The sequence below is a fragment of the Canis aureus genome, chromosome 11 (genome assembly GCF_053574225.1).
Source record: "Canis aureus isolate CA01 chromosome 11, VMU_Caureus_v.1.0, whole genome shotgun sequence".
Lineage (NCBI taxonomy): Eukaryota > Metazoa > Chordata > Mammalia > Carnivora > Canidae > Canis > Canis aureus.
Window position 1 is genome coordinate 28,824,622 of NC_135621.1, and position 25,186 is coordinate 28,849,807.

The 25,186-nt window shown below is 52.6% G+C and overlaps 2 protein-coding genes and 1 long non-coding RNA gene across 7 annotated transcripts in view; 1 reads left to right on the forward strand and 2 right to left on the reverse strand.

Annotated features, from left to right (window-relative positions):
- The first annotated feature begins 5,350 nt into the window (after positions 1 to 5,350).
- Positions 5,351 to 24,781, forward strand: SUN2 (Sad1 and UNC84 domain containing 2). Of its 2 annotated transcripts, none has more exons than XM_077914494.1 (18): positions 5,351 to 5,508; positions 8,489 to 8,647; positions 9,439 to 9,629; positions 9,989 to 10,126; positions 10,869 to 10,964; positions 11,364 to 11,457; positions 12,401 to 12,471; positions 14,701 to 14,825; positions 17,585 to 17,839; positions 18,239 to 18,316; positions 18,734 to 18,777; positions 19,362 to 19,527; positions 19,879 to 20,100; positions 20,412 to 20,496; positions 20,887 to 21,002; positions 21,147 to 21,314; positions 21,605 to 21,697; positions 23,134 to 24,781. In XM_077914494.1, exons 2-18 carry the CDS (start codon positions 8,526 to 8,528, stop codon positions 23,245 to 23,247), a joined length of 2,178 nt encoding a protein of 725 aa, XP_077770620.1. In that variant the 5' UTR covers positions 5,351 to 5,508; positions 8,489 to 8,525; the 3' UTR covers positions 23,248 to 24,781. The 2 variants fall into 2 exon arrangements, with proteins under 2 accessions (XP_077770620.1, XP_077770621.1); XM_077914495.1 differs by having other exon boundaries at positions 20,415 to 20,496.
- Positions 8,028 to 15,193, reverse strand: LOC144323723 (uncharacterized). Of its 4 annotated transcripts, none has more exons than XR_013389094.1 (3): positions 14,292 to 15,193; positions 8,520 to 8,624; positions 8,028 to 8,254 (listed from the first exon to the last, which is right to left on the reverse strand). It is a non-coding gene; the product is annotated as an uncharacterized LOC144323723 (long non-coding RNA). The 4 variants fall into 4 exon arrangements; XR_013389095.1 differs by lacking the exon at positions 14,292 to 15,193 and adding an exon at positions 10,510 to 14,281; XR_013389096.1 differs by lacking the exon at positions 14,292 to 15,193 and adding an exon at positions 9,349 to 10,502.
- Positions 23,131 to 25,186, reverse strand: part of GTPBP1 (GTP binding protein 1) — a 30,237-nt gene continuing 28,181 nt past the window's right edge. Inside the window, exon 12 of the mRNA XM_077914497.1 lies at positions 23,131 to 25,184. Coding sequence (XP_077770623.1) covers positions 25,110 to 25,184 — 75 coding nt within the window. The 3' untranslated portion in view covers positions 23,131 to 25,109. The remainder of the gene's footprint in view (positions 25,185 to 25,186) is intronic.

A 25,186-nucleotide genomic window follows, 5' to 3' on the forward strand; every position in this document is an offset into this window, starting at 1 on the left:
GAATTGAGTGCTGTCCCCTCTGTCCCCTGGCTACTCCTCTCGCCCTGTTGCCCTGCTTCAAGGCACTGTCTCTGGCAGCTTCCTGACTCCTCAAATCTGGGTGAGGGGAATCACACCCAGTCCCTTATACATGGCAGGCACAGTGCCAGGCCCCACAACAATTTAGGGCCCACATAAATGTCTTAGTTTTTCAATCAGAAGGGGGGAAAATGAATACAATCCAGCATGGATTATGTTCCCCTTTATACCAACATAGCTACAAAATCAAATTTTTAATATTTTTATAGAGGAAGGGGCACATGAAAATGATACTGAGGCCTTGATCATGGGGGCCCCTGAAGGCCTGTGTCCCTCCTGGGGCCTCACTGTGTGATCTGCTTACTCACCTCCTTCTCCAGCAGGGCCAGGTCCTACTCGCTGGCAAAGCAGGCACACAGTAGGCATTGGGTGAATAAATAAATGCTTGTAAATTAAAATGTAGTTGACATTGATCGAATACTTACTCTGTGCCAGGCACTGGGCTAGGCTTCTATGAAGCAGAGGCATCAATGTTATCCCCATTTTATGGCTGAGGACATTGAGAAAGCCTCAATGATTGGCCTATGTTGTTCACCTGGAGTGTCTGAGTATCAAGCCTATGCTTGGAACCACTGGCCCAACAATACCCCCACAGCAGGTGGAGCAGCCAGTGGGGGCATCAAGGGGCTGAGAGTTTCTAGGAGATACAGCCTCACAATATATTGGGATATTGGGAAAGTCCCTCTACACTTGATCTTAGTCAAAAGACTGAGAAAGCAACTGCACAAGTCCCTCTAGATGAGGCCATGAGTAAGGACTCATAGGCCAGTGCCCTTGGAGGCCCCAGCACCACCCCTGACTTTCCTTCTGACTGCACAGGCCCTGGCAAGCCATTCCTCCATATGTCCAGGTGTTATGGGGAGGGGGGGCAACGAGTGATCACCAAAACTTACACTGAGGGGCATGAGCCCTACTAATGTTCATGCTATCCCTGGGGGGCTTTGGGTGACTGTTATTCCCGTTCCAGAACACAGCATGGAAAGTGCCTGGACAGAGGGGAGGAGGAATGTGGCACCATGCAGTAGCCATCCCTTCTGACTTGGGAACTTGGAAGCAGGGAAACAAGCCTCCATGGGTGAAGTGATATTTGAGCCCATCCTTGAAAGCTTAGTAGAATCTCATCAGGCATTGCAAAGGGCCTTCTAGGCCAGCACACTGCCTGAGCAAAGGTGTGGGAGTGGGAGGGGCCCTGGGTGAGGCCAAGGAGGGCTCAGCTCCCGAGAGTGCAAGTGGGTGCTCAGGGGTCTGCAGCTGCCACATCAGGGAGTGAGGTGTTTGAAGATCGGGAAGCTGCAGTCAGGCAGTTAGCTGATGCATGTTTATTGAGCAGTTATTAGGAGCCTGGTCCTGTAGTAGGCGTAAGGGGACAGAGATGACTAAGGCACAGTCACCCATAAGAGCCGAGCTGGGAATGTCCATCTCAGCCAGGGACCTAAGTTCAGTCCCTGGCGCCTGACTATTCCACTTAGTAACCTGGATCCAGCACCTTTCCTTCCTCGGACTGGCCTTCCTCTTCCATAAAACACCCTTTACTGCGCTTGCCACCAGGTGACAGAGCTCTTTGAGGTCTTGGGATGAAAGATCCCGTAAATATGGAGCCCTGATGCCAGTCAGGGCAGGGTGGAGTAGGGAGCCCACATAAGATCCCCAAGAAGATAGACAAACAACCCCTGAGGGGTGGGAAGACACCAAGATCCTCTGAGGTTATCCCCCTCCATAGCTGCCAAACGTGTTCCTGCTGCCAGGAAGCCTGACATTAAAGTCCTCCCCACCCCGCCCCCAGCAAGTACACTCTGCTTGGGGTGATTAAATGACAGACGCTGACATCGTGGTTGCTGACCCATGCTGACAGCAGGGAGGAAGAGTGGAGGTGGCCTTGGCAGCAGCGAGGTGGCTAGAGGCTTTACTGTCACTCGTATGTTCCTCTGACACCAGTATACTGAGTATTGACTATGGACCAGTGCTTGGCACACAAGTCTGGAGTCGTGGAGAACGCAGACAGGTTCACAGATCATTTCACCTCCATGTGAGAGCCTGGGTCTCTGGAAGCACAGAGAAGCTCCCCGACTTGATTACAAGCCCAGGACAGACCAGCAGCCAACTTCCTCATCTTCCCAAAGATCTCCAGCCTTTGTGTTGAGAAGTTTCTCTCCTCACTTGACCTCACACCTGAGGAAACAAAGGCCAGGGGGCCTTGCTAACTTGTACAAACTCACACAGGACAGTTGTTATTATTCACATGAAGAAAATGACTCATGATATGAAAATAGCCACCCTAGGATCACAAAGCAAGCAAGTGGGCCATCTGCTCTGGAGTCATGGCTACAGGTCCGTGTCTTCTTTGCTTCCTATCACCCCAACACCCATGCGAGACTGCCTATGGCTGCTCTAGGTGAGAGCGGAAGTGTTGTATGGCCCAGGAACCCTAGGTGGGCCCTGTGGCAGGCCGAGGCTGGGACAGAAGCATATTTTGGCTCCCCTGGCTGAGCTATTCCTTAGCATCTCTAGTGTGGGACCAACTTTTCTATTAAGCAGAGCAGCCACAGCACCCAGAGCCCACAGAAATGGTTTCCTTTTTATCCTTTTAACATCAGAAGAAAAATTCCATATAATAATAATAAATATTTACAAGCGAATTAAGCCTAGCTTGCAGTCATCTTTCTGCCAATGTGATTATAATATATAATTTAAGGTTAAGGTGTTTTTGTTCTTTTTTTTTTTTTTTTTTTTTTTTTGAAGGAAAGGGCCACCAAGGCAAAAGTGCCTAATGAAAAGGAAAAGCTTTACGTGGCCCCCACTGCAGTGGTTGCATTGTCAGCCACTGAGACCTTGTTCCAGTGGGTGAAGCTGTCCACCTCCCACCCTGTGACTGTGTGTGAAATGATGAGAAAAGAAAGGAGGAGCAAGAATGAGGCAGAGAACAAGAGAGGAGAACTGGGGGAAGGCTGGCCACATGGATGGCAGCTGAGAAGGGAAAAGCCCCAAACGGCTGAGAGTTGCTAAATGAGCAGACAGCAGACAGCAGACAGACAAGGGGCCCAGAGGGGGAGACGGGTCTGCATGTGATCTTACAAGTCTGATGGGTGGCACTAGTGACTACAGGACAGGTAGTAGGGGCACAGCACAAACATGGGAGACCCCAACAGTAAAGCCAAGAATTCCGCAAGGGCTCTTATTACTTTCCCGTGTCTGCTATAACAAGTCAGCACAAATTTAGTGACTTATAAGCAACAGGAATGCATTCTCTCACAGTTCAGAAGACCAGAAGTCCAAAATCAAAATCACTGGACCAAAATAAAGGTGTCAGCAAAGTCATGCTCCTTCCTGAGGCTCTAGAGGAGAAAGGAGGGTTCCTTGCCTCTTCCAGCTTCCGGGAGCTGCCAGCATTCCTTGTCTTTTGGCAACATCTTCCAATCTCTGCCTCCAGGGTCATGCTGCCTTCTCCTCTCCTCCTCTGCCTCTCTTTTAAAGAACACTTGTAATTACATTTAGGGCCACCTTAATAATGCAAGATACCTATCTCAAAATCCTTCATTTAATGGCGTCTGCAAAGACTTTCCACTTTCGCTAATATTCACAGTCTCTGGGGATTAGGACCTACTCTCCTTGGGGCCATTATTCGCCTCCTGCTGGCCCACGGAGGCAGCAGAGTTTAAGAGGGCCCTGTCTCCAGTGGGCCTGTGGGCATGGCCCCTGCCTGAGATCAGCAGAAGTCAGGGAAAGGGTCCTTCTGCCCGGATCCTGGGAAAGTGAAACAGGCCTGCAGGGGAGGTGGTGAGATGTGGACACTCCACTGCAACTGAATAGGTCAGGATTGGGGTTTTAAGCTCCCAGGTGAGTAGGTGTCAAGAGAGGCCCCTGGAAGCTGGCCCTACGTCTGATTTGAGTTCTCATTTCACTCATTCCATGATCAGCAGATATTCAGCCATGAGCCAGGCGCCCTGAGAGGTCCTGGAGAGCCAGCCTGGTCCTCAGGGGGTTTGCCGCCTAACCCTTCAGGATGCTGGAAGTACAGGTGAGGCTCTTCTTTTCAAAAGGGAGGAAGAAGAGGCCCAGGAAGGGAGGGTTATTTTTGTCTGGAGTCAACTTAGCACAAGGGTTTCGTTCTTCCTCACTCTACCCCCAGCACCTTCCTGTCCTGTCTCAGTGATTTTGTAATTTCTTGTGTCTTCCTCTTGGTGCTTTAAGAGCGAAATAACCACAGTTACCCTTAGAACACCTTACACAGGAAATGACTTCTCCCGAGCTGAGCACTTGCTGCATCTGTAAAGTTGGCCTGCGGCAGGGCTGCTGGTGTCAGGCACCATTTGACTCACTATCTGTCCATCGCACAGATCTGAGTGAGGAAGAGGTAACCAGCCCTGCCTTCTCTCTCCTTAAAGTGGCGAAAAACGTTTGCAGTGAAACTTGGAGGCCCTGGGGGCAGACGGGGAAGTGACAGGCCCTCCTGCCGCGTCTGGAATCCCCCAAATCAACCCTAAAGCGGAAAAATCAGACTCGGCTGTGAAGAGAATCTCCTAATCTCAATTTTGCCTCTTTCTAAGCTGCGACTTTAAGCAGATCACTTAACACCTCTATGAACCTGTTTCCTTATCTCTGAAATGGGCGTAGGAACGCCGGGCTAACCGGACAAAGACGCCGGCGCCAGCAGGCGGTCACGAGCCTTCCCCATCGCCGCCGGGGAGTCCGAGGGCGGACTACTCCCTGCCCCTCCAGCTGGGCCTGAGGCCAGGGGGCTTCGACTCCCCTCGCGCCCCACTTCCCTGGGCCATCGTCAGACGGGCTGTGGCGCCCCAGCCGCCCGCGGCGTTTCAGGCCTCGGGCCCGCGGCTCGCAGTCGGCTCGCGGGGCGCTGGGGCGCCGCGGCCGCAGGGCCACGGGCGGGGCGAGGCGCAGCAGGCAGCGCTCGGAGCCGGATCGGGTGTCCCGAGCCACCAGGCCGAGTCAAGTGCGCAGCCGGCCCGGCCCAGACCCCTCCCGCCGCCGCCGCCGCCGCCGCCGCCGCCGCCCCCGCGCCTCCCACGCGCGGACTCCAGGGAGGCACACCGGGCCCCCCGGGCCCACGCGGCGGGCGGAGCGAACCGGGCCTTTGTGTTCAAACCGCCCAATGGGCGGGGGCGGGGGGCGGTGACGCGGGCGGGGCCCGGCCAATGGGCTGCGGCCTGTCAGCGTTGATTGGCAGGCGCACACATACACACTCGGCCACGCGCGCGCCGGCCGGCCCCACTCGCGCAGCGCGGTTGTGCGCGGGTCGCATTGTCTGCCGCGCCGTCCCGCCCGCTGGCCTCGCCCCGCTCCGCCGCTCCCCGCGCGCCCCGGGCCCCTCGCCGAGCGCGGCTCGCGGGATTCCGACGCGGGAAGGGGGCGCGCCCGGGCGGCGCAGCGGGCCTCGGACGCCCACGGCCCCGCACGGAGCAGCCGCGGCAGCAGGTAACCGCCGGCCGTGGGCCTCTGGCGGGCGGGCGAGCGGGGCAAAGGGTGGTGGGCCGGCCGCGCCCGCCTCTCCGCGGCGCCCGGGCCCAGCCCGACCCCGGGGTCATCGTCGGGCCGCTCCGGCCAGGGCCCAGCTGCCCAGGCCTGGTCCTTCCTCCCCGGGCCAAGCTGGGCCGCGCTCCAGCCCCACCCGGCGCACGCCCCTGGGCCGGTGGGGAAGGGCCAGCGCGGGCCGGGCCGGCCGCCCTGACTCATCCCCGCAGCCCGCCCCCTGGCCGGCCCGCAGGGCGGATGTCTCCAGGCGGGACTTCCCCGGGCACAGCCTCCCGAGAGGAGGGGAGCAGAAGCGGGCTCCCTCCGACCGGCCCAGGGCAGTGCCTGTGTTTTCGTGCCAGGCAGGCGGTTTCCAGGGACAGGCAGTTCTCTGCCTCTGCCCGTCAGACTCTGGGAATAGGAGGAAGGCCCATTTTGTTCCGTTCTTAAAAAAAGAAACCAAACAAATAGGAGGCGGGAGTGTGACTTAGAGCAGAATCGCAGGGAAGGCGCGTGGTTGCTTAAAAAAAAAAAAAAAATCAAAAGTCCCATCTCTGCAGGTTCAGCCCGTTAGGGAAGATGGAGAAGGGAGTTAGCACCTGCAGCGTTTTACAGGCCCCATGAGGGAAAGTAGTGTGAAAACGCCCCGTGGAAGACGCCCAAGATCTGGGTTAAGTCTGAAGACTGGCTGGGTACTGCCGTAGAAGTTTGTGGAGAGGGTGTGGGGAAAGGTGGAGTTGAGAAACGGAAGTGGTTCACCTCAGAAGTGAGGAGGGATACTTAAAGGGTTTCTGAACTGAGTGTGAGTGTGTTGGTGAGGGTGGAGTCTTCTGATATGCAAAAGATCTGAGCTCCCAGAGGCTCTTGTTTTGTTTTGGAGGATTCAGACTTTGACCTTTCTCATCTTCTGAAACCCAGACTCGGTTGCAAACTGTTTCATGATGCGGGGACTACAGGAGAGACTGGGAGGGTGGAGAAGGGTGCCGACTGCTGACAGTTTCCTACCACGCCCCACCCCCCAGACCCCCACCCCATACACCTCCCTCTGAATATTTATATTCTTGCCAACAGCAGCTTGAGTTGGCAGAAACATTGCTTTGTTTCTGCCCCAGGGTGAAGGCTTGCTTCATCCACTTCTGCAGGCAGGGGCAAAGAGGAGGAGCCTATATGGGCATCTGGAGCTTTCAGGTGGGGAGGGCAGTCATGAGGGTGGAATTGCCTTATAAGGAGTGGGATATAGAAAAGGACCCAGGCTAACTTCCTGCTTTGATGACGACCAGTTGGTCCCTTTACCAACACCCGCTAAAAACCACAGGGGGATGCCAGGTGGGCATCTTAGCTGGGAAAACACCAATAAGACCAGGACATGAGGCTGCTTGTTTTTCATAAGAGGACCTTCTAGAATTCTCCAGCTGGACTAACCAGACCTTCTGGTTTCCACAGTCTTGAGTTGTGAAATATTCGAGTCCTTGCCCTCTGCACTACCTAGGGAACTAACAATTTAAATATCCACCAGGAATATTAGACGTGATAAGTCACAAATACTGGGGACTCTTGAGCAGGCCTGAGTATAACAAAGACTTTGTGACCTGGGCAGCAAAGGCACCACGTTGAGACTCCTTACATTGGTAATCTGAGATTCTGAATTTGGGTTTCTTTCTTTCTTTTCTTTCTTTCCTTTCTCTCTCTCTCTTTCTTTCTTTCTTTCTTTCTTTCTTTCTTTCTTTCTTTCTTTCTTTCTTTCTTTCTTTCTTTCTCTTTCTTTCGTTTCTATATCTGAAAGGCTTATTAATCCTCCTCTGGTTGTAGAATGAACGCTGCCTTTGGCCTGGTCTCCTCACCTTGACCTCCTTTGAGTCCTAGATACCAATTCCAGAGCCTTGATTTCTCACCCCACGTGGTGACTTGTTCCCTCCTGCAGAGATTGACTGTAACCCCACACTGCTGCTCCACCTCCCAGTTTTGTTAATTTGTTAACAAGTATCTGTCATGTGACAACTCTGTCTACAGCCTGTTCTGAGCATATTTGAGGCTATTAAAGACTCTCCTTGGGGACATACAACACATTCCTTAAGCAACTTGAAAACTTTATGGTAAAGGGGAAAGACCCAGGCTGTGCCACCTGTCCCATCTGAGCTCAAACCCTGCCTCTGTCATTCATAGGCTGGGTGACTATGGGCATGGTCACCGATCATCTCCGTGTCCCAGGTTCCTCCCTTGCACAATGACAGTAATGGACCTCTTGTGTTCACAAAGATCAGAAATGGGTATAAGGAGCCAGGTACCTAGGAGGCATTTCACACACTATTTTGTCCTCCCTGTCACCATCCTGTCAGGATGCACTGATGTTGCAGTACAGTAACCACTCGGGGGACACAGCCTACACACCTTCAGGATGTATAGGGGGAGCTTACCAAGAGAAGGTTTTTCCCAGTCCGAGTTGGGTTCGTGCCCTGAATCAATGAGTACAAATACAAGGAAAAGAAAGTGTGTCTCCTTTAAGATAAATGACTGGAAAGAGTGCACACAGTTCTAGGGGGAGGGCAGCATGGTAGGATGGCTGGACCGGAGGGTCTGTGCACGGCAGCAGCGATCAAAGGCATTTGGTTAGCATCTATTGCATGCCTATCATGTTCTATGTGCTCTGCTATGTGCCAAAGTTTGCAGAAGGTCGGGTTCTGCGTTTCATGCAGTTCAGCAGTCAGGTAAACTAAAAATTAGAAAAGCTTGTGGGAAGCACCATGAGAGGCCACCCAGGTACTAACTGAGCCCGAGGCAGAGCGGGAGGGTGGGTGCCAGGGGATGCTTAATAAATACTCCATGTCCCCTCCTCTCAGGCTGTTTGGGTTGAATGCACAGGGACCGACTGTTCCCTGGGAAGCAGGTCCCCAGTGGGGAGCTGAGAACAAACTCAGGCCTCACATGTCCTCCTTTCTCTCCTAAGACTCTCTTCAGGGGGAAGGTCCCCATCCTACCTTGTCATGTCTCGCCGAAGCCAGCGCCTCACGCGCTACTCCCAGGGTGATGATGATGGCGGCAGCAGCAGTGGAGGAAGCTCAGTGATGGGGAGCCAGAGCACCCTGTTTAAAGACAGTCCTCTCAGGTAGGGCATTGCCGTCCCCCCACCACCGTGGATCACGCTGACCTGCACAGCATCTCCCTGTTACCACCTCATTAAGTAGAGATCAGATGCCCATGTCTGGTTGAGGGGGAACACTCACACCCTTGAGGATGCCAGGATCCAGCACTGCTGATTTTTCTCCCCTTATTGTAAGCCAGGCTATTGCCCTCACATTCAGAGAACAGGAAGTGGGGAGCTTCAAGAATAAACCAGGCCAGAAACCCCCAAATTGCAAGTGGGGTTCACAGGAACCCGTTCTGCTATGGATGGCTGTGCCCTTCTGACCATCCTCCCCAGACCCATGCTTCAGCAGGGCCAGCGAAGCAACTGGGGAGAGGACCCAGTCTGAGGGGCATGGTAAATGAGCTAAAGCCTGCGTCCGCCTCATCCTGCCCGGCTTGCAGATATGAGGCCCAGATAACAGCTCATGAGGCTGTCGCTAGCCCTCGGAGGCCAGGTTGGGTTGGTCTGGGTTTTTAGCGGGTGGTAGAAGTTGCTAATGCATCAAGAAACATGAGAAGAAACTTCGGCTTTGAAGTTAGAGACCTGGATTTGAATCCTGACTTCATCCCTTAACTGCTGGTGAGATTTAGAGGAAATGGTGAGCAGAGAAAGCCCCTGTGGTTAGCACAGTCAGGAGCTGGGAGCTGCTAGTTGCCTAGCAACAAGGGTGACCCACTCACCAGAAGCAGGCCCAGCGACTTGCTCTCCTGTTCCTGGCTGGGCTCACCTGCCTGTTCCCTGCCTCTCCCCTCCTGGCTGAACTCCCACAGGACCTTGAAGAGGAAATCCAGCAACATGAAGCGCCTCTCCCCAGCGCCACAGCTGGGCCCCTCCTCCGACGCACACACCTCCTACTACAGTGAATCAGTGGTCAGGGAGTCCTACTTTGGCAGTCCCAGGGCCGCCTCCCTTGCCAGGAGTTCCATCCTAGACGATCACCTGCATGGTGACCCCTACTGGAGTGAGTATCGGAAACCTTCCTCCTAGGGCTTTTGCTTCCTTTGCTTCTAGTGGAAACTCAAGGTGGAAAATCTTCCCCTGAGTGGTGTCCTAACTGCTGCTGGGCCGGAGGAGGGGCTCCCTGTCTTCAGAAACCCTTGGAAAGAGGAGCCTGGTACCTGACCTGCTCGGGCTGCTTCAGACAGCAAGGCAGCCATGGAGCTGCTCTGAGCCTGGAGACCCAGGGAACTCGGGAGCAGCTCAGGGCACTTCCGACTGTCCATCACAGATGCTCCTCAGGGTGACCCACGAGGCCCTCCAGAATAGCCCCCTGGGAGCATCCCTCTGCCCCAGGAGAACCCTGCGTTCTTCCCTCCGCAGGTGAGGATTTGCGGGTGAGAAGGAGGAGGGGTACAGGTGGCACGGAGAGTAGCAAACTCAACGGGCTTGCTGAGGACAAGAGCTCTGAGGACTTCCTGGGCTCTTCCTCGGGCTACTCCTCTGAGGATGACTTTGCAGGTAGGTGACGCCTGGGAACCAACACTCCAGCAGGCCCTGGGGACCCTGGGGAGGGGGACTCCTGACAGCCCGAGAGAGCACACAGTATCTGGGCGGCCTCTCCACAGACCAGCTGGGCCTCCCCTCCATGGCACCGTGGCACCCTGAAACTCAGGCCCAGGGTGGCCCTTGACACACTGTGATTGCCCTGTCCCCAGGGTCAGAGCAGCCTACTGTCATCTCCACTTCCAGCAAGTACTTAACATGGGGCTTGACCCCTTTAGTCCAGTTCTGAACGATGGTTTGGAGGATTACAGATGAGGAGAGGGACATAGACAAGAAGCTCAGGGGAAATTATGTGTCAGAAACCTATCACTCTGTTCCTCTGACAGACATTTACTGACCTGCTAGGTGCCAGGCCTGTGCAACACTCGGGGGATGCGAAGGAGAATGATGTGTGGTCTTAGCTCACAGTCTCTAGGAGAAGACAAATAGGATAGTCTCCCTATCCTTGGGCTCTTAAGAGTGAAGACAGGGCAGCCCGGGTGGCTCAGCGGTTTAACGCTGCCTTCAGCCCAGGGCCTGATCCTGGAGACCCGGGATCGAGTCCCACATTGGGCTCCTGCATGGAGCCTGCTTCTCCCTCTGCGTCTCTGCCTCTCTCTCTTTCTCTCTCTGTCATGAATAAATAAATTTTAAAAATCTAAAAAAAAAAAAAAAAAAAAAAGGGACAGACTGAGCTGTGGCCTGTCCATCCCTGCAGGGTACTCGGAGACTGATCATCGTAGTTCGGGTTCACGGTTAAGGAACGCCATCTCTTGGGCAGCCTCTTGTTTCTGGATGGTTGTCACTTCTCCAGGTGGGTGCTGGCTATTCTGTGCATGATTATTTCCATTCTCTATGGCAGTCCCTCCTCCCCCCTTCTCCCTGTGGTTGGGCATTCCACCAAGAGACCATAGGACTGTCAGGGAAAGCTCATTCTGGAATAATCACTGGAAATCAGAAGCCATAGTAACAGTCTAGCGTTCTCTAGTGGAAGGGCAGGAGCAGCCGTGGAGCAGGACGGAGGGTGTTGGCAGACCAGGCAGGTGGAATTGGAGGAGTGGGGTAGCCTCAGACAGGACAGAGGAGCCCTGGCACATCAGTGTGGGGGGAGGGGCATAGAGGGCTGCAGGTGGAGAGACCAGTGCTCTGAAACCATGGACCTGCAGGCCACTGGCTCAGGGTGACACTCAGGCCTTGCTGGTCCCTCTCCTAGGCCGGCTCTTTGGACTCCTCTACTGGTGGGTTGGCACCACTTGGTATCGCCTGACGACAGCCGCCTCTCTTCTCGATGTCTTCGTTTTAACCAGGTAAGCAAGACCCCCACTTTGACAATGAATCCAGAAGCCCTGGGACAGAAGGGACCAAAAAAGCTTCTAAACCCATATATGTCCTTTCCCCGAAGGTCTTTGTCCCAGTCTACTTGAGCATGCATTAGGCTTCCCGGAGCCCCTCTTTGCCTGACAGATGATGGGACTGAGTCAGGTGTTTTCCAAACCAGGAGCTCTTCAGGAAGTATTCTGGAATTACGGTTCCTGTTCTTGGGTACTTCCTGCTAAATGCCAGCCCCATCCCACCACTTCTGAGTTTGGCCTGCCTCCTGCCAGTCAGGTTTTAGGCTCTGGCCAAGAAGTGGTGTTTCCATGGAGGTTCAGCTTCTTTCGTGGCCTCGTGCCAGTCTAGAACCCAGAGTCTCTGCTGTGCGTTCAGAAGTCAGGAATAGGTGCTGCATGAGGATGCTGTGGGTTTATTTCCCAAGTCCCTGACCCAGCAGAGCCAGGAAAGAAAACTAAGCCAGGAAGTCAGGGTCCTTTGGCCGTTAATCCTGGCTGGATGGTTGGCCAGCTGTGCTGAGAAGAGGATCTGTGCCACCAAAAGAAGGTTCCTCATTTTTCTAAAATAGTGTTTAAGGAGTTGTATTTTTTTTTTCTAGAATTGCTTGCTTGGAGGACCTCTATATATGAAAATTTCAGGTTTTTCAAAGACCCCACTCTTTTGTTTTAATAACATCAATAAAATTCACAGTCATAATTCTCCCCATTATTCCAAGACCTGAAGGGAAATCTCCAAAGTGTCCAATCCGGCCCTGGCAAGATGAGACACTCCAAGGCATCCCCCTCCAACTCCAGTTAAGCACTCAGGAAAAGCCTCTGCAGACTCCCTATGGGGCTGCAGAGGCCCAAATGCCCTCTTGACCACCACCCTCATCCTCCCCCACCCCCGCTTTCCCTGCCATCCCCTCCTGTGGTCTAGGCGCTTCTCATCTGTGAAGACATTCCTGTGGTTCCTGTTGCTGTTGCTGCTCATGACTGGCCTGACCTATGGTGAGCTTCCCCAGCATTGCAGGGGAGGGGTAGGATGAGCATGCCAGGCCGAAATGGTGCTGGCTGAGCCCGAGGGGTAGGGCGGGGTGGGTGGGGGCTGGCGCTGAGCAGAGATGGGAAAACCAGAGCGACAGTGATCGCCTACAAGAAAGGGAACGAGGCAAGATGAGTGGGATCAGACTGAGCTGGGGCAGCTCCCAGGCCTTCGGCTCTCCTGGGTCCTCACTGACCCATGCTGCATTCTGAGGGTGTCCCGGGGTGAAAGGGGTATGCCCCAATCCACCACTGATCTTGTCCTGTTTGAGTGGCTGCACTGGATTGCCTGGCCTGTCTAGAGCATTCTTGGAGCCACCTGGGTCAGAACATGCCCTAGTACATGTTTTTACCCCTTTTATTGGGGTAAAAAGCAGAGATCTTGACACTGTTATTAGTAGTCTTTTCCCCTCCATTCCAAATCAGGATGTAGTCTAGGTGAGTGAATTCTTGTTACAATGTCAAATTCAATCTTTATCTTCAGGACCAAAACAAAGTAGTAAAGAGAAGAATGCCTTTTTATAACTAACATAGCTCATTTACAAGTTGCTTGACATTGTTCCAAACTCTATCCTAGGACTTTCATGTGTCTTACGTAGTTGTATTGTTTATATATTTTGTGTTCAGCTTGTAATTCGACATGTCTGTTTCACAGGAGTCTCACAGTTCTGTAGGAGTTGCCTCTATTGCCCCCAGGGTTTTAATGATTTTATCAATCTACAATTTATAGAGACCATAGTTTCTTTTATTTTTTGAGTTGGTTTTATAGGTTTAGCATCTACTCAACTTGTATTTATTAAATAGCAAGGTAGAAACATTTTCCAAGTGTTGATTTCATTTCCTTTTTGTTTCCTGTTACAAGAACAGCTTGTTCATTTCCAGTGGAAACTGGGCATCACTCTAAAAATAATAATGATGCTCTAGGATTGTATAGTGTTTTGTTCATGAGTTACCTCTGTTAATTTGCATTTCACTGTGGGTTTGATGGAGCTGATGTCCTGGCAGCAACATGCTGAGTGTGTGGAGGGTCTGAAAGGCTGGTGGAATGGCCTGCTCAGGGAGTGCATTTAGTGAGGCATGTCCAGAGGGACTGACTAAAAGCCCAATGAGAGGGGGTGCTTCCTGTTGCACTTGCTCACAGTCAATGATCGTGTGACGAGTGTGGTCTTACCGGGATGGAGACCCACTGGCTAATATGGCTTTTTAGGGGCCCTCATTCCTTCTCACACACGCATGTGCATAGCTCAGGAGTGAATACATCACGAGCAGACAGATGACCCCTAAAGCAAGATGCAAGTGTCACTGTGGCTGTAGCCTTGTGCTGGGTCTTGGATCAAAAGCACCTTTTTTTTTTTTTTTTTTTTTTTTCAAAAGCATCCTCTTATTGTCTTGTTTGATTCTCAAGCATTGCAGCCCATTAGAGTTACCTGGGGAGGTGTTTTATTTTTTTTCCCATAGGGTCCACTTTAGTTGGGCTTGAACTCATGGCCCTGACACCAATAGGCAGGCACTTAACCAACTGAGCCACCCAGTGCCCGTCCTGGGGAGCTTTTAAGACTCACCTACAGGAACACTGGGGTGGCTCAGTTGGTTGGGCATCCAACTCTTGGTTTTGGCTTAGGTCATGATTCGGGCTTATGGGATCAAGCCTCACATAGGGCTCTGTGCTTCAGCATGGAGTTTGCTTCTTCCTCTCTCCCCCTCCCCCTACTTGCTCTCTCACAAAATCTTTAAAAAAAAAAAACAAACAAAAAAACAAAAACAAACAAACAAAAGAAACCCCTCACCTAGAGAGGGATTCGTCAGTCCAGTGAATTCAGTGGGGCCAGATATTGGGTATTTTAAAAGTTTCCTGGGTGATTCTAATGGACATTTGGGGCTGAGAACCACCATCAGGGCCTCTGGTTCTACCTCAGGATCATCCCTAGCTTATTATAGCCACATTCTCCAAGTTTTGCTGTCTACAGAAAAATGAGGATTCCTGAGGGATGTGCGAATGCATATACTCTGGGACTGTCAGGTGGATGTTGCTGCCTCAGAGAATCATGGGAACTTCCATCCCCCGTACTGCCTTCCAGCAGCACAGCTCACAGAAATGAGACAAGCTGCTAATAACTTGTGTTCATTAGGCCATCTTCAGCAGCTGTGCCTTCCTGCCTGGCCCGTGGCCTGGATGACCCCCTGTCCTCTGTACAGGTGCTTGGTATTTCTACCCCTATGGGCTGCAGACATTCCACCCGGCTCTGGTTTCCTGGTGGGCAGCAAAGGGCAGCAGCAGGCAGCATGATGTGTGGGAGTCCAGAGATGCATCCCATTTCCAGGTGAGTATCTTACAGCTGTGGGTCTTCACTCTGCCCATTTATAATTCATTTCCCTGCCCTTACACCTTATATATGGGGCTGAGAAGAGGCACGGTCCTTGCTGGTAAACTGTCTTGTCTCCCAGGATACCCCTTTCTCTACTGTTTGTGGTGGAGGTACAGGAGAGTAGTTTGCTTGTGCTTAAATAGGGCTTCAAACTGACCCAAAGTTAGTTGCCATCTTAAGCACAGAAAACAGAAGAGGGATGAGACAAATCATTTTGTCTACTTTGTTCCTTTTCAGTAGTTTCATAAACATTTACTAAGCATCTTCTATGAATAATGTGCTGTTTGGTCAGTTGCCAGTTACAAGTAAATCACCCCTAAAATCAGCACCTTAAAACTACAAGCATTTGATTAGCTCACGGGTCTGGATCATCTGGGTGGCTAGGCTGGGCTCCCCTGCATGTCTGCAGTTGGTTGATGGGTCAGTGGGGGTGGGTTGGGTTAGGCCTGACCCAGCAGGCTGTGTGCCACACGTGTTTTTCTCGTCCAGCAGGATAGCCTGGTCTTGTTCTCATGGCAGCTGACCATGGTTCCATGAGAGCAAAATAAGGCCTAGATTCAGAACTGTCCTTTCCACCACATTCTAAGCCAAAGTTAATCTCAGAGCCAGTCTAGATTCCAAGAGGGGGACATAGACTCCAGCTCTTGATGGGAGTACCTGCAAAGCCACAGGGAGGAAGATAGAACAAGGGCCACTTTTGCAGCCCAGGCTGTGTCCTCAGGGAGCCTGCAGTCCAGTGGGGGTAACAGGTACACAGACAATTTGAATGTGTGCGGGGAAAAATGAAAATTTAATTCTTTACTCCCTAAATATATTTGAATTTTGCTTGTATCTTGCTGAATAGTTAGTTGAATAACACATTTTTCATCATTTATTTTGGTGGATATTACTTTCCTGACCCTCATGTGTTACCATTTCATTAAAATGACCTGTTTTGGCATTATAACTTTCCCTTTTTTATTTTATTTATTTTTTATTTTTATTTATTTTTAATTTTTTTTAAATTTTTATTTATTTATGATAGTCACAGAGAGAGAGAGAGAGAGGCAGAGACATAGGCAGAGGGAGAAGCAGGCTCCATGCACTGGGAGCCTGATGTGGGATTCGATCCCAGGTCTCCAGGATCGCGCCCTGGGCCAAAGGCAGGCGCCAAACCACTGCGCCACCCAGGGATCCCTCCCTTTTTTAATCATTAGTAAAAATGTTAAATACAATTTCGGGACCACCTTTTCTTTTTTTTTTTTTAATTTTTTTTTAATTTATGATAGTCACAGAGAGAGAGAGAGAGAGAGAGAGAGAGAGAGAGAGAGGCAGAGACACAGGCAGAGGGAGAAGCAGGCTCCATGCACCGGGAGCCTGATGTGGGATTCGATCCCAGGTCTCCAGGATCGCGCCCTGGGCCAAAGGCAGGCGCCAAACCGCTGCGCCACCCAGGGATCCCGGGACCACCTTTTCTGAGAAAAGGGAGAGTATATCTTTGTACTCGCTTACACTGACATAAAGACACCAATGAAAATCGTTGTTTGGTTTGGTGGTTGAGGGCACCAGGTAGATAGGGACACAAATTAGGAGAGTGACTTTTTAAAAGATTTTTAGAAGATTTTATTTACGTATGTATGTATGACACAAAGACCTAGGGAGAGGGAGAAGCAGGCTCCCCGCAGGGAGCCTTGATGTGGGATTAGATTCTGGGACCTCGGGATCATGCCCTAAGCCAAAGGCAGATGTTCAACCACTGAGCCACTCGGGTGTCTTTTTTTTTTTTTTTTTTTTCTTTTAAGATTTTATTTATTTGAGAGAAAGAGATAAAGCACAAGCAGGGGGAGCAGCAGAGGCATAGGGAGAAGCAGGCTCCCTGCTGAGCAGGGAGCACAACACAGGCCTCAATCTCAGGACCCCAGGATCATGACCTGAACCAAAGGCAGACATTTAATCAGCTAAGCCATCCAGAGTGACTTCTTAACACTTTGCTTTTTGAGTCCTGCAAATACACAGTCTACTTAAAAAGATTTAAAAAATCAGAAGCAGCTTCTGCACCCAGGAAGTCCCTGTCTCTAATGGACAGTTGACAGATTAGTTTTTCTCTTGGCAAAGATTTTTGTTCTTAAGCTAGCAAGTTTCTCAAACTTCATGGCATGCTGTTAGGAGCAACCCTCAAGTCCAAATGACTTATATTCTCTTTACTCGGTGGGCCCTCCAATTAAAGAGAAGAAAGCAAGCCTTTTCAAACATTTCTGTCTATTAGCCATAGTTCTTTTGGACAAAGTGGGAGCTGCTGAGGTCAGCAGCTGAACCCCCTGACCCCCTGCTTTCCAGCATGTGCACACATGTAGGAGGGGAGAGGGCTGGGGTTAGCTCAGCAGGCCACGCAGCCCCCTGCAGCTCCTTCTGATTCTCTGCTTGGACCTGTCCCTCCATTTGGAGTGTCTCTGGGGAGGGATGTGTGTGCACACACCTGGCCCACACACACTCCTCCTTGGGGATCAAACCCTCCCAGACCACATGTGTCTAGCGTCCTGTACTGCATTGTCGTGTCAGCAGACTTACGGCACCCTACCTTCTGGTGTACTCACCTACCTGCAGGGCACAGACTGTCCTCAGAGCCAGCGTGTGTCACATTTGGGTGTTTCTGGGATTCTCTTCCCTTTCTGTTCAGGAAGCATTGTCGTCCTAGATCACTCACCTTCATGGCTTTTCCCTCCCTACCCCGCCAGACTGAGCAGCGCATCTTGTCCCGGATACACTCCCTGGAGCGGCGCCTGGAAGCTCTCGCTGCTGAATTTTCCTCCAACTGGCAGAAGGAGGCTATGCGGCTGGAACGTCTGGAACTGCGGCAAGGGGCCACTGGTGGAGGAGGCCACGTAGGCCTGAGCCAGGAGGACACCCTGGCACTTCTGGAGGGGTTGGTGAGCCGCCGTGAGGCTGCCCTGAAGGAGGACTTCCGCAGGGACACAGCTGCTCGGATCCAGGTCTCTGAGCGTGAGCGAAGTGGCGTGTGGGTGACACTGTGGGTGTATAGGGGGAGGGAGGAGCCCCTACACACCCTGACATGAAGACAGCAGTGCGTCACTTGGGAGTTACCTCCTTTAAGCCTTAGTTCCCTCATGTAAAATGGAGGCTATGGTGTTTACCCTCGCTCCCCCACCCGATTGTGAGAGCATGAGACTGTAGAGTGCCTGGCACAACAGGTGTGCAGTAGATATCAAAGGAGTCTTGCGTGTTTCCAAGAAGCACTGGAGCATAAAGGCCAGGACCTGAAGTTTACAGTCAGGCCTGGTTCAGATTCCAATCCCACCACTTACTGGTGGTTAAGTTTCTTCTGCCTATAATTCAGTAAAAAACCTCAGACACTCGCCTATGTCTGACAGGAAGAACTGGTCACCCTGAGAGCAGAGCATCAACAAGACTTGGAAGACCTCTTTAAGAAAATTGTCCAGGCCTCCCAGGTTGGTGGGGCCCTGATCCAGTTCAACATCTGCTCTTGGGCTGAGACAGCTTGGCTCTCCCAAAGTGCCTGCTTAGACACCAGATGGGGTGGGGGTATAATCTCCTGACTTCTGCAGGAGCTGAACCCTAGGGCTCTGGAATGCTTTGCAGGGATGCGTTGGAGCATGCTTGATGAAGGGTTGCTTTCAAGAGGTCTGTTGTGTTGGGTATAACATGCCAAATAAATGAGTGAATGAATGAATGTGTAAGTGTGGCAGCAGGGTGGCTCTCCCTAAGGACATTGACTAGGAGGTGTTTAAGGTTTTCCAAGGTGGGGCTGTGATTAAACAGACTCCAAAGGGAACAGATCCTGCTCTGGGAGACCAATTGCTCCGAGTCTGGCATTTATTGTATTTGTCCCTTTTTCCGGCTTACAGGAGTCAGAGGCTCGACTCCAGCAACTGAAGTCTGAGTGGCAAAGGTAATGGGCACTGCCATCTGGCCTAGGCCTGCTCCTCCCCCTGCTCTCCCCGCTGCCAACAGCGAGGCAGGCCTGGGGTGCAGAGCCCCAGAGCAGAGTTCAGATAGTGTTCTAAGCAGAGGGGATGGCCAAAACCTAGCTCAGAAACACCTGCCTAGAGCCTGTCCTTGAAGTAAAAGAGAGGTTGGGAAGGGGGCCACCACAAGAGAATTGGGATTTGTGGGTTCATGTATAGATACACCATCTTTTGTGCACAGGCTCATGCAGACAGCCTTCCCATGCCCCAGACAGCGGTATGTGGGGGTGGGGGTGGGGTGGGAGAGGCCAAGGCAGAGTGAACTATGGATCTGGGTTTAGAAAGGTAACAGGATAAGAATTCATTCTTCAGGATCAGACCAATTGTAGACACTGAGGCTATGTTCTACAGCCAGAGTCCCCAGGTGTAGGGCCTTGCATTCACCTGTCCATGATGGGCACACACTTCTATCAGGAGCCAATTAGGGGATTCTTTTGTGTTCCTCAGCATGGCCTTACCCCTCACCAGAGATCCAAGGCTTACTGTTTTCTCCTCTCTTTGGGAGTAGGATGACCCAAGAATCCTTCCGAGAGAACTCTATGAAGGAGCTGGGGCGGCTGGAGGGTCAGCTGACAGGCCTGCGGCAGGAACTGGCAGCCCTGAGCCTGAAGCAGAGCTCGGTGGCAGACCAAGTGGGCCTCCTGCCCCAGCAGCTGCAGGCTGTGAGGGATGATGTAAGTTGGGACCATCCAAGTCCCCTGCTGAACACCCTGTCCTCTAAGAGTATCTGCCCTAAAAGCCTATGTGGCAAAGAGCCTCTTGCCCCGGTGGCCAGTTAGTCCCCCAGGTCCCTGCTTGGCATTTGGCACAGATGTTGGCTTTCTTTGACAAGAGTTCTTCCTGTTTTGTTTTCAGTAACCTGGAGGGTTGTTCACAACTCTTTCCTCCATGTGGGCTAGCAGGATCTGCTGGCGTGCTCCCTCCTACCTCCTCCACTCAAGCCAGGCACTACCCTGCCCTGGGCCACCACAGCAACACTGTCCCTGTGAGCCTCTCAGAGACCTTTTTTTTTTTTTGGTCCCTAGGTGGAGTCTCAGTTTCCTGCCTGGGTCAGTCAGTTCCTTCTCCGAGGTGGGGGAACCCGCACTGGGCTCCTTCAACGAGAAGAGATGCAAGCTCAGCTGCAGGAGCTGGAGAACAAGATCCTTGCCCACGTGGCCGAGATGCAGGGCAAGTCAGCAAGGGAGGCTGCCGCCAGCCTGGGGCTAACGCTGCAGAAGGAAGGCGTGATTGGGGTGACAGAGGAGGTGAGGACTGTATGGCCCCTGGAACATACCCACCCTGACATAGTGTTCTCCCTGGGAGCCATAGACCTGCACAGTCCCACACTGCCAGCTTCATGGTATGTTATAAGGCCTAAGTGACATGCGAGAGGCTCTGATGTTTGCTTTGGGGCTGGTAGGGGTGGGGTACACCTAGGTATGTGGCCCGTATGGCTGAACACCAGTGTGTGGTACAGGATAGGAGGGGCCTGTTCATGGGTCCCTGGCCCTCAGTAGTAGGGGGCTCAAGGGTGGAAGAGTGTTTCTCATGGCAGCCGCATGGATGCCTGTTTTAGCAGGTGCAGCGCATTGTAAACCAGGCCCTGAAGCGCTACAGTGAGGACCGCATCGGGATGGTGGACTACGCTCTGGAATCAGGAGGTGTGTGTGCACTCTACCCTTTGCCCAGTCCCCATGCTGGCTGGCCCTCTAGCATCTGCCGGGGCGGCCATGGTGCTAGGCCAGTGGGGCTTGAGATCAGCACAAAACACAACAAAGGCAAGTGAATAAGCTTGGAGAAGTCTGGATGAACTGAACACCATTCTTGCCCAGGGAGAAGCTGACATTTACAGTTATTTTGTAGTTGGGTACAGTTGAGGGATACAGACTAGGCCTGGGGCATCTGCCCTCCAGCCTCAGAGAGGACATGACAATAGTCATCCCGCCTAGGTTCCTTGAGCTGGTGAGATGCCCTGGTGTATGGGTCTCTCCCCCTACCCCCCGCTAGGGTTCAGTTCCAGGTGCCCACACTGCCTTGCTTTCCTGACTTAGGGGCTAGTGTTATCAGCACTCGGTGTTCTGAGACCTACGAGACCAAGACGGCCCTCCTCAGCCTCTTCGGCATCCCTCTGTGGTATCACTCCCAGTCGCCCCGAGTCATCCTCCAGGTAGGCACCCAAAGAGGGCAGCAGCAGGGGCCCCAAGCAGAGTCACCTACATAGCTGGGAACTCTCATCCTGGGTCAGCAAAAGCTGTGCCTAGCGTAAGCTTTGTCACCAGCCTTATGCTGACCCAGCTTCCTTCCTCTCCAGCCAGATGTGCATCCAGGCAACTGCTGGGCCTTCCAGGGGCCCCAGGGCTTTGCCGTGGTTCGCCTCTCTGCCCGCATCCGCCCCACTGCTGTCACCTTAGAGCATGTCCCCAAGTCCTTGTCGCCTAACAGCACCATCTCCAGTGCCCCCAAGGACTTCTCCATCTTTGTGAGTCTCTACCAAGGATAAAGCTGGGATTGGTCTTTGGGAGGGAGTACATTAGGAAGAGAGTGCGGCAAGGTGGGAAATGGTTCTCAGTCCCAGTTATCTTAGGCTGTGCTGGAAGAAACTGGGCACAGGGCTTGGGCCCCCCTGCAGTCCTGCCAAGGCTCCTGCCTGACCTGCTCGTGTGGGAGGGAACCAGTGTGGGAGCAGGAAGGGGAAGTGTTCCTCCCTGGGGGACTAGGGCACTTGTTCTAAGAGCAAGATCTTCTCTCCATCCCTTGTTCTCTTCTCAGGGGTTTGATGAAGATCTGCAGCAAGAGGGGACACTTCTTGGCCAGTTCACCTATGACCAGGATGGGGAGCCCATTCAGACCTTCTATTTTCAGGTATGGGACGCTGCTATGCTAACAGAGGTGACATTCACTTTCCCATCCACTCAACGGTTTCTGAACACTTACCCTGGGCCAGGCACCGGGGGCTCAGGGCAAGAAAAAGTATAGCTCCTGCCTTCCCAGAGCTCAAGGTAGGGAACAGACTCCCATGCTCAAGGGGCATGGGAGAGGTACCACATAGATATATGCACAGGGGAGGGCCCATCCCGGTTAGAGCAGTTGTCTGAGGGTGGCCCAGTTGGGCTTCAGGCAGTGCAGCATGGCTAGGGGGCAGAGGGAGGCTGACTGCCTCAGTTTGAGTGGGCATCAGTCTCCCAGGCCCTTGTTAGAAATGGAGATTCCCAGTCTCTACCCCGGGAGATAGGCTCCTAGGTTTTAGGAGCCCTAAGGAATCAATGTTCTAATAAGCAGCCCAGATGTATGCTGAGCAGGGGGCTTAAGCAGTATACCAGGGGTGAAGAATTGGGTGAGATGGTTAAGGGACAGTGGTAGGAAGGGAGGCTATAGAGAGGCAGGCCTAGCCATCAGGCCAAACACTTTTGGCCCTTAGGGCTGGGCACTGCCAGGTTTTAGATAAGTGACAAGGCATTGTAGGAAGATTGCTATGACCGTGTAGAAATGGAAAAGACCAGTCAGGAAGTGGTTGCAGAAAGAGAGTGTGAGGAGGTGGGAGGCCAAGGATCAGGTTGGACAAAAGAGGGGAGGGGGAAGGTGAGGATGGCTCCCAGGTGCCAAGAGGCAGGCTAATGCAGGAGGGGGTTTGGCCACCAAGTCTGAGGCAACTGTGGGACAGTCTAGTGGAGCCATCAGGGGACCCAGATATCACCCTGGAGCTGACAGCTGTCTATATAACTGAGCCAGTGGAGTGCTTGCGACTTCTCACAGCATGTGTGTAGACTGAGCCTTTAGGAGAAGGCAGAGGACAAGAGGCTGTGTGGAAGGCCAGAGGGAGACAGGAAGAATAGGAAAACGCTGTGCCTATTGGCATCAAACCCGGGGAACTTTGCTCCAAAGCTTACTTAAAAAATGTGAGTTTTTGAGCAAAGAGGACAGAGGCCTACTGAGCACTTGAGAAAGAAAAATTCTATTTCAGAGTAAAAGGAAATTCTGTCCACTGACAGTGATAACTCCTGTGAATCTGTCAGTATGGGATGAATCTAGCTGGTCCTCAACTACAAGGCCATTTTTATGTGGCTGTGGGTCAGTGGCCCCTAGAGGACCTCTGAAGCTCCTGGGGCTCCTTGGCTCAGAGGGTGGAAATTCTGCTCCATGGTCTGAAGATAGGGGCTTTGAAGTCTACTTCTCTGTGGAGGCCTATGGGTGGGGGGAGTGCATCTGGCCCTGGGCATGGCTGTCCTCCTTCCTGCCCTCCTGTCAGTGAGGTCTGAGGACTTGGACACTCACTCCTAATCCCTTCTTTCTCTACCCAGGACACTAAAATGGCCACATACCAGGTGGTGGAGCTTCGGATCTTGACTAACTGGGGCCACCCTGAATACACCTGCATCTACCGCTTCCGGGTGCATGGGGAACCCACCTACTAGGCCTTCTCTGCTGTGGCCAGCCAGCTGGGAGGCCAGCCCCTCTCAGCATGTGCCCCCTTCTCTGGGAGTGGGAGAGCAGCACCCTTGCCACTTCCCCACATGCTTGACCAGTGCACTGACTTCCAGGAGCAAGAATCGCTGGCCCAATGGAGCTGAGAAAGAACATGCAGGGCTTTCCTAGCAGCAGGACAGCTCGAGGTGGACAGCAAGTTCCAGCATCCCTTTTCTCTGTCCTCCTTGTGCCAGGCACTGGGTGTCTACTTCCCCTTCTTGGGAGGATGTATATATGTAGCATATTGTGGGGGATTGAGACAGGGAAAGAAGCAATGAGTGGACATGTTCCAGCAAAGGTGGGTGAAACCTGTCTGCCCCTTAACCAAGATGGGGGGCTGGCACCCAGGGAGCTGCTGTTGGTAGGCCTGTGAATGAATCAGGTGCCAAAGCTGGGGATGGGATGAGTGAGGGCCTGGGGCAAGTGAGCTGCCCCCATCCACAGGCAGGGAAATAAGGTCCTCTGGGAAGAAAGTGTTCACGGTACAGGCTGGGATTGAGCCCCTGGCAGGAAACTCCTTGTACAGGACAGCCGGGCTCTTTCAGAAGTCTAGTGCCATCAACTTAAGGGAGCTTGACCTGTGAGGTCCCCAAAAAGCCTCTATACACTGTATTTGTTCTGGGTCAAAGTGGGCCATTGGGCTTCCCATACTCTTGAGGCTCTGGCTCCTGTGAGCGTCTGAGGGGCCAAGGGCCAGCCTGTAGGATTCCCTGTCTGCTGGGACTAGTTGCTTTCTCTCTCCCGATGCTGGGACCTGGGTCCACTTTGCTCCTCATTCCTGCTAGGGCCTGCCTATGCCCCAGAGCAAGCTTGCCATATTCCCCCAGGGTGCAGGGAGCCTAGACTGGTCTTTTGAGGCTATAAGCAGCTAGGGTAAGCTTAAAAGGGTGGGGAGTAGGGTACTCCCCAAGCTCTTGGTAACATTTAAGGTGTCGTGGTAGGAAGAGGTCTGTCTGTACTAGGGGCCCCATCCCAAACAGGTGCCTAACTCTAAGGGCCCTGATCCTCAGCTACCCCCTTGGACTCTTTCAGCTCTTTCTCAGATGGTTTCCTTTCTGGCTCATCTCCTAGGGGGTGCGGCCTTCAGGGGTGGTAGGCTGGGGAAGAGACGGCTTTTAGACCCAGCAGGCCCTGCTGTATTATGTATATATTTTTTCAAGGTCTGTTTTTTTACTGAAAAGCTTTGGGCTTGATTCCTAGCCCCGTTCTGTGGGGGCACTGGCTGATTTCAGTTCCTTGTAACCCGGCTGCTGAGAGGGGCTACTGTGGAGGCTGATCCCCAGATGGGCTCCTAGGGGAGGGAGCTGGAAGGAAGATGAGGCCCAAGGCTACCTGTGGTCCTTGGGCACCAGCCCCAGCCCAGACAACCAGGTTTTGTTTTGCGCTCTCCTGTCACAAATGCTGCACTATTGGTTCTGAATTTTTTATCTCCAGATTCTAATTTATGCCTATGCAAAAAAAATAAATAAATTATGCCCAGGATTCAGGGAATGTGTAGTTTTTATCTGGCATGGCAAGGGAGACGGACTCTGCTCTTAGGAAAACAAGAAAATGAACTCTGCACCAAAACAATGCCTCAAAGACTTATTCCTAAACTTTAGAAACCCAGGCTTCTCCACTATAACCCAGCTGGGATGGGGGACAGGATGGGCTTGAGGCTGGCCCTGCTCTTTGATTCTGGGCTCAGGGGCTAGCAGAAGAAGGGAGGTGGCTTTATTAGCCCTCACGGACATCCCAGTATGAAATGGGTAGCTTTTCCTGCATCTCTTGGTGCCACTTGAGCAGAAGGTAGAAGAATTTACCTGTTTCACTACTGACCACGTCTGCCTTCAGTACGGAACTGGACTCCACCGCGGGAACTGGACATTTGTCCCTTGTACCTGTGCT